This window comes from Octopus bimaculoides, chromosome 7, assembly GCF_001194135.2.
Source record: "Octopus bimaculoides isolate UCB-OBI-ISO-001 chromosome 7, ASM119413v2, whole genome shotgun sequence".
Classification (NCBI taxonomy): Eukaryota; Metazoa; Mollusca; class Cephalopoda; order Octopoda; family Octopodidae; genus Octopus; species Octopus bimaculoides.
Genome location: NC_068987.1, coordinates 80,715,382 through 80,723,137, shown reverse-complemented (window position 1 = coordinate 80,723,137; position 7,756 = coordinate 80,715,382). Strand labels below are relative to the sequence as shown.

Here is a 7,756-nt window from a genome sequence, read left to right as displayed (position 1 = left end):
TGTGTGTGTGTGTGTGTGTGTGTATTATATATATCATCATCATCATCATCGTTTAACATCAGTTTTCCATGCTGGCATGGGTTGGATGGTTTGATTGAGGACTGGCAAGCCAGTAGGCTGCAACTGGCTCCGATCTGATCTGGCAAGGTTTCTACAGCTGGATGCCCTTCCTAACGCCAACCACTCCAAGAGTGTAGTGGGTGCTTTTTACGTGCCACCTGCATGAGAGTCAGTCAGGGCACACTGGCATCGACCACATCCAGATTGTGCTTTTTATGTGACATCAACATAGGGAGCCACTCAGCCAGCACTGCATTATCCCATGTTCAAATGGTGCTTATTACATGCCACCAGCATGGGTGCCAGTCAGGCGGCACTAACCATGACTACGATTTCAATTTCACTTAACTCAACAGGTCTTCTCAAGCACAGCATATCACCTGATGATTCAAGGGTACTTTTAATGGGCTGGTTATGCAACACTGGCATTGGCCATGGCTGCAATCTCACTTACTTGCCGGATCTTCTCAATCATAGCATATCTCCAAAGGTCTCAGTCTCTTGTTATTGCCTCTGTGAAGCCCAAATGTAATGTAATATAATTAGTGATTAATCCTTTTTACAATTAAAATAAACATGAAAAAGGTTATTTAAGTGATTTTTGTTAGTGTGTTTTGTATAGTTTCCATCTGCCCAATTTCCCTCAGAAGATGCTTATCCAAGGAGTGAATATAAATAATGAATGCAAAATAAATGTATAAAGAAATAAATGAATGAAATAAAAATTTTCTACTTCTTGGGTTTGATAACTTTGTGGAATAGTTTGTATTGTAAAACAAGACTGTAATGGTTTTGAGGATGATGATGATGATGATGTTAACAATAATGATGATGATGCTGATGGTAATAATGATGATGATGATCATGATGTTACTGTCTTTAACCCTCTCTGTTACTTTCACTTTCTTTCCTTGAAATGCTCTGTCTCTCTCTCTCACCAATAAATACCCAATCGAAACTTTTTAGCTGTAATGTAATATTTTTAGAAGCCTGTTGTATGTCTATGACTACATTATTTAATGTGCCCTTCCTTATCATTGTTTCTTTTCTTTTTTTTTTTCATAACGATAATAGGCTGTAAGGGAAGGGAGATTTGGCTGCTATTTCATGCAGGGAGAGCAACCACATACAGATTCGCTTATTGGATCTAGAGTAGTAATGCAGCTACTGCTGATAAGGAGGAAGCTAAAATATATATATTTGTCTATTTGGGGATTTAAAAATATTTTCTGAGAATGTTATCTTCGGATTCAGAAAATCAGACCGAATTATTGAAAGGAAAAATTTATATATGCAATTTTTTAAATCTTAACTATTAAAAAAAAGAAAAAAAATTGAATTTGAAATGCGACTGAAAAATATTTTACCGAATGACTAAAGGAAAAGAAATGAGAATATATGATATTAATAGCAATATCATTTATTTTTCGAGATAATTTAGGGAAGATTCTTTATATTACCAACTCCTAGTTTTTTTTTATTTTATTTTATTTTTTATTTTTTACTATAAATGCATATCGTTTAAATGCAAGCGAGCGACATTGACAATTGACAAGAGAATAAAATAAGGATTTTTCCGTAATATTTATAAATATATAAAAAAGGCGAACAGAAAAACATTGATAAAATTTAGTTTTCACAGTTATCATTGAATTGAAATCGAAGAATTTTTAAGACAAAAAGTATTTTACCTGCTATTGAAATTGTCGTTAGAAGTGTGTATACACGTTGTCATGACAACACCTCACTATGTTAACTCGTCAGCAATTAGTGGAGTCGACAACAGTGAGAACCAATCAAATATCGCTTTACTAACGGTGTTTTGTAAATCATGTGATTACCATCTCGTGACTTTATTTATAAATAAGTTCTTACTCAGTCTTGACAAACTTTTATAGAAACATGGGCTTTTAATATAAGAAAGGAGTTTCTTCTGTTCGAGACACTGGTTATTGTCTTTGGTTACCACGATGGAGCCTGTCGAAAGAAAGATTTTTGTCGGATTGTACTTGTTTGTTGTTATCCTACAAGTTCATTCAGACCAGGTAAAACAACTACCTTCCGATTTTATTTATTTATCATTTAATCTCAACAAAATATAGTTTTGTGACATAAAAATCTTCGTGTCATGTTCGTTTTTCTTCAGCCACAGCCAGATCTTCTTATTGCGTGCTTGTGTGTTAATGGAAACAGAGGCAAGGACTCTTTTTTATTATTTGGAGATGAAGGAAAAACACTGACCCAAAACTTGAAATTGTTGTTCCCTTTTTTATGTACAAGCTTATACTTACTTTGCACACATGAAAAAATATTTAGGTATTCTTTTACACAGTCTTTGTATCCTTATTTAACATACTGTTTTTTTTTTCTCATGTAAGAACCTCCTCCCTCTCTTTTATTCACTCACATCTTCGAGTCAACTTCTGTCCTGTATACGTAAGGGTTTAACATCAATCGTAACTAATTCTATACAGAGAGATCAAACTAATAGGCCACATCTTTTCTGAAGTTCTTGACTTTGGATATATTCCTATGTTGCGAAAAGAAGAGTATTTCGACATTTCTGGCCATGGACATTATTTATTTTTTTTTTTTGGTAATCTTTTTGGCAAACGTCATTTTAGGCCGACACGGATAGATAATTTCTTCTAATTCTGTTTACTATTATTTTCTGTTTGTAGATTACTCATTCATAAAACTATGTTTCCGACAGATGACTTTATACATGTCGATTCATTTTATTTGATATTAGAGACAGACAGAAGTGGTGTGATTCACAATGCAAAGCTGCATCCACATTTGGGACGGTACTGCTACACACACACACACACACCACAACTATCTTGGATTACATCCAATCACAGGCCACTCGATTTATTGGTCCTAAGTTGCTTGCTAATACTCCATGCTGTCTTCTCAATTATCTCTTCTGTTATTACGACTGTGACATCGCTTCCTCGGAGCTGGCCGCTTTCCTGCCAACTCAACTAAAGCTCCACTACCGTGCTTGTGTTTTCTCTTGTCACTCTTATTGTTTTCTCCCCAGGCCCCTCCACATTGATTACTTCCCCACTTGTCAGATCGTCAACTTTCTGGAACCCCATTCAACTCAGAAGGGCATACGAAGGCCATGAGCACACTCTCTTCTTCCGGTCAAAACATTTAATCACAATAATAATATGGATAAATCCGAAATGTCAAAATAGAATCAGCTGTTTTATCTATGAGTTCGGCAATTCACGTGGATTGTCTAATAACAATTGAAAGGATTGTAGAAAGTATTTATAATAAGCCTTTCTACTATAGGCACACAGCCTGAAATTTGTGGAGAAGGTTATCAGTCGATTACATCGAACCCAGTACCTAACTGGTACTTATTTAATCGGCCCCAAAAGGATGTCGACCTCGGTGGAATTTGAACTCAAATCGTACAGACAGACAAAATGCCGCTAATCCTTTTCTAATGTAGGCACAAGGCTTGAAATTTGGGTAGGGGTCTGGTTGATTACATCGACCTCTGTGTATAACTGGTACTTATTTTATTAACCCCGAAAGGATGAAAGATAAAGTCAACCTCGGCAGAATTTGAACTCAGAACTTAAAGATGGACGAAACGCCGCTCGGCATTTTGTCCGGCATGTTTACGATTCTGCCAATAATTGTTTAAGATGTCTTTAGTTTTTTTCAAGTGTCTGTTGGACCTTTTCGACTGCACTTACCAGATATGTTTCTTAAAAAAATTCTTACATAAATATATATTGTGCTAGCTACGAAAATCATAAACGTTTTTTTTTATCTTTTTCTGCTTTTTTTGAGAATTATGGCCATGCTGGAGCACCGCCTTTAGTCGAGCTCAGGACTTATTCTTTGTAAGCCTAGTACTTATTCTTTGTCTCTTTTGGCGAACCGCTAAGTTGCGGGGACGTAAACACACCAGCGTCGGTTGTCAAGTGATGTTGTGGGGACAAACATACACACACACACACACACACACACATATATATAAACAATATATGAGTATATGCATATATATGTACATGTGTGTATATACGTTCATCCACATGTACATATAGATACATAACTGGGTACATGACGTGGCAAAAGAGCAAGGACAAAAATGATAAACAAGGTGCAACAAACAAGCAGGCCACATAGAAACATCCCCTTCATCAGCTGCCACCATTAAAACTCCGGCGTTTATATACATACATGTATACGACGGACTTCTTTCGGTTTCCATCTACCAAATCCACTCACAAGGCTTTGGTTGGCCCGAGGCTATAGTAGAAGACACTTACCCAAGGTGCCACGCATCGTTAAGAAGGATGCCCTTCTTAACACCAACCACTCCGAGAGTGTAGTGGGTGCTTTCCCGTTTCACTGGCATGAGGGCCAGTCTGACGGTACTGGCAACGGCCACGCTCAAATGGTGTTTTTTACGTGCCACTGGTACAAAAGCCAAACAGCTGCTCTGGCAATGATCATGCTCGGATGGTGCCAGTCATTGAATTTGATTTGATTTCGATTTCACTTGCCTTAACAGGTCTTCGCAAGCAGAGTGTAATGTCCAATGAAGGAAAGGTACGCATGAGTGGGCTGGTTACACCCCTGGCATAGGCCACGGGTTATTGTTTCACTTGGCTTGCCAGGTCTTCTCACACACAGCATATTTCCAAAGGTCTCAGTTACTAGTCATTGCCTCGGTGAGGCATTACGATCATGAAATGAGCATTAGCTTATCTAGCCCTTTCTCATGGAACCGTAGGGTTCTGGAGAACTCCAGTTGAGAAACACTGGTCTAAAGGAAGAGGAGTGGTTATGGCCTTCACACCCTCCTCTTGAACTTTTGTAAGTCAACATCTGCAGAAAAGACATGAGCAAGGAGAGAATTCCCGGATGCCAATGTTCTGGGAACAAAGAGTTTGGTGTTGGGGTTGGACATAACAAGGGTGATTGGGGGAGGAGAGATGAGTGGGTCAAGAATGCTGAGAAGAAGTGGTATGATCCCAGCCGACTCTGAGGAGCAGAGGCCATAATAGCAGTGAAGGGAAAGGTTAAGAATGTAAACAGCTTGTCTTGGGTGTGTGTCTATGAATGATTTTATATCAATCAATTTGGTGGCCTTTTTTCTGGAAGTGATCTAAGATGCTGAGCAGCACTGCTGTGGAAATAAGAGTAATATTCCATGGTGCATGTTATTAAGGCTTTGTAGAGAAGTAATAATTGTTGGAGGCTGAAATCTCTTCCAGCCTTGAAAATGAGGTCCATTTGTCAGGATGCACTCCTTGCTATGTTAAAGGTGTACTTTGACCAGGAGAGGTCCTTAGTAATCATAAGATGTACTTTCATCAAAGTTGATCTTTGGTTAAAGTGAGATCCAAAATATAGCTTAGTGATTAATGCAGGGCTTATTGGAGACTTGAACATGATGGTGTTGAATTTAGTGAGCTGGGAATGCTTGAGTGGGGATACTATGAACTCAGCCAGCTCTGATGAGAAGAGACCATTGTAGTAGCAGCAGGAAAACAGAGAGGTGTCAGTGAACCTGTGGGTCAGATAATGGTGTGATGGTGGTGTATGTATGTAGGATATCTGTATGTGCAGCACCACTGTTCCAGATACATGAACAATACTCTATTGTGGATATCTCCTGAACTTTGTTGATACTATTAAACACTTTGTGGTGCCGGTGTAGTATGTGATCTACATACATATTTCTGGTATAGTTTGTGATCCACACTGACATTTTGATCTACATTTTAAATGCATCTATTTACTCGACTTCCGGTTGGTTTGATATATAAACCAAAAAAACTTTTATGATTTCAGCACTTTTATTCCTGAGCCCGTTAAAAGAAGTCATGATGGGAGCAAAAGAATTTTACATACAGGTTATTCAAGATGAAAAAGCTGCAATAGAATTTCTCCAACACAAGGTGGTGAGCTGGCAGAATCGTCAACATGCCAGGCGAAATGCTTCTCAGTATTTCGTCTGCCGTTACGTTCTGAGTTCAAATTCCTCTGAGGTCAACTTTGCCTTTCGGGGTTGCTAAATTAATTATCAGTTACGCACTGGAGTCAATGTAATCGACTTAATCCCTTTGTCTGTCCTTGTTTGTCCCCTCTATGTTTAGCCCCTTGTGGGCAATAAAGAAATAAGAATTTCTCCAACGCTATGAACTCCTTGATGAGCATAGAGATATTGTTTCTAGTATGAAATAAGAATCAATAAAAAATTTTCTTTTTCCTCTAATTATAATTGCAAATTTACCACAAAATTTTGAATGTAGATCACAAGGTAGTCCAGATTTAAGTTGCTGTAGATCACAATGGCTTGTAGCTCACATACTACACCTGCACCCACTTTGCTCCCTCTGAAGTTTAGGCCTTGGATGATTTTTCTTCACTATTCTCAACTCTAGGTGGCTTTCTTGCTTTTCTTCAGTTGAATCTTTGTTGTTTTTCAGCTTTGCTTCAATATCCCATCTGCCTCCAACTATTTTTAGGGTACCCTCTCTGCCTCTTTTGTGGGTACTATGTCAGGATCTGACATTTTGTCATATGTTTCCCTGGTGGAAGGCCTTCCTCTCCCAGATCTTGTTGGTTTTGAATTGTTGTTGATGCTTCTGTCACTTTGCCCTTTTTACTAGATAGGGATGTTGGCCCTATGCAAACCTATTTTTACCTCTAGTGGGGTGTATGTGTGTGATCTGTATTAATCTGGCCTTTACCCTTACTGAGAGCTTTCATTCTGCTGGCAGGGTTATTGAGGCATATAAGCTACCACAATGCAGCAAAGATTAGACCTTGTGGTTGAATGTGAGCTGTCAGAGGCTAAAGAATCTTCTAGTCTTGAAGAAAAAAACCAGTTGTTGAGATGTGGTCCTTGCCATATTGAAGATGTGCTTTCACCAAAATGACAAAGTTCAGAAGTATTTTTTTTTTTTTGGTTATTGTATTACTTTGGCAGTGTTTGATTGTTTATTGTTGTGTGTGTGTGTTCTATTTAAGGTCATAATGCTGACTCACAGGGCCTCTACTGTAATGGATATATCTTGTGTCAACAGAAAATACAATTGAAGCAGTTGAACCTTGGTTTTAAAATGTGGGGTTGGGGTGGAAGATGATAAAATTTCAGAAAAACCAAAATTATAAAATTCCAAACTTGATAAATTAAATAATAAAGCTGTTACAAATACTACACATCTCCGTTATTTAAATCTATATTTTGTATATCAAGGTCATCAATGGTCAAGTTGATACTTGGCCATCTGTGACCTATAATACATACATCATCATCATCATCATTGTAGTTTAACGTCTGCTTTCCATGCTAGCATGGGTTGGACGATTTGACTGAGGACTGGTGAAACCAGATGGCTACACCAGGCTCCAATCTGATTTGGCAGAGTTTCTACAGCTGGATGCCCTTCCTAACGCCAACCACTCAGAGAGTGTAGTGGGTGCTTTTTACGTGCCACCAGCACGAAGGCCAGTCAGGCAGTACTGGCAACGGCCATGCTCAAAATGGTGTATTTTATGTGCCACCCACACAAGAGCCAGTCCAGGGGCGCTGGCAACGATCTCGCTTGAAAGTCCTTACATATGCCGCGGGCACAAGTGCCAGAAAGGCGACACTGGGCACAGGTGCCATCACAGTTTCGCTTTTGCTTGCCCCAATAAGTCTTCGCAAGCT

The 7,756-nt window shown here is 38.7% G+C and overlaps 2 protein-coding genes across 4 annotated transcripts in view; one reads left to right on the top strand and one right to left on the bottom strand.

Moving 5' to 3' along the window:
- Window positions 1-1,842, bottom strand: part of LOC106871931 (tektin-2) — a 67,316-nt gene extending 65,474 nt beyond the window's left edge. The window contains exons 1-2 of one of the 3 annotated variants that reach the window (XM_052969771.1): window positions 1,752-1,769; window positions 515-573 (exon numbers count right to left, since the gene is read on the bottom strand). The gene's annotated coding sequence lies outside the window, so the exon portion shown is untranslated. Of the gene's footprint in view, window positions 1-514; window positions 574-1,751 lie in introns of all 3 variants that reach the window. The other 2 variants (XM_014918694.2, XM_014918692.2) reach the window with 2 other exon arrangements.
- Window positions 1,843-1,899: 57 nt separating this feature from the next.
- Window positions 1,900-7,756, top strand: part of LOC106871933 (all-trans retinoic acid-induced differentiation factor) — a 14,328-nt gene continuing 8,471 nt past the window's right edge. The window contains exon 1 of the mRNA XM_014918695.2: window positions 1,900-2,105. Coding sequence (XP_014774181.1) covers window positions 2,031-2,105 — 75 coding nt within the window. The 5' untranslated portion in view covers window positions 1,900-2,030. The remainder of the gene's footprint in view (window positions 2,106-7,756) is intronic.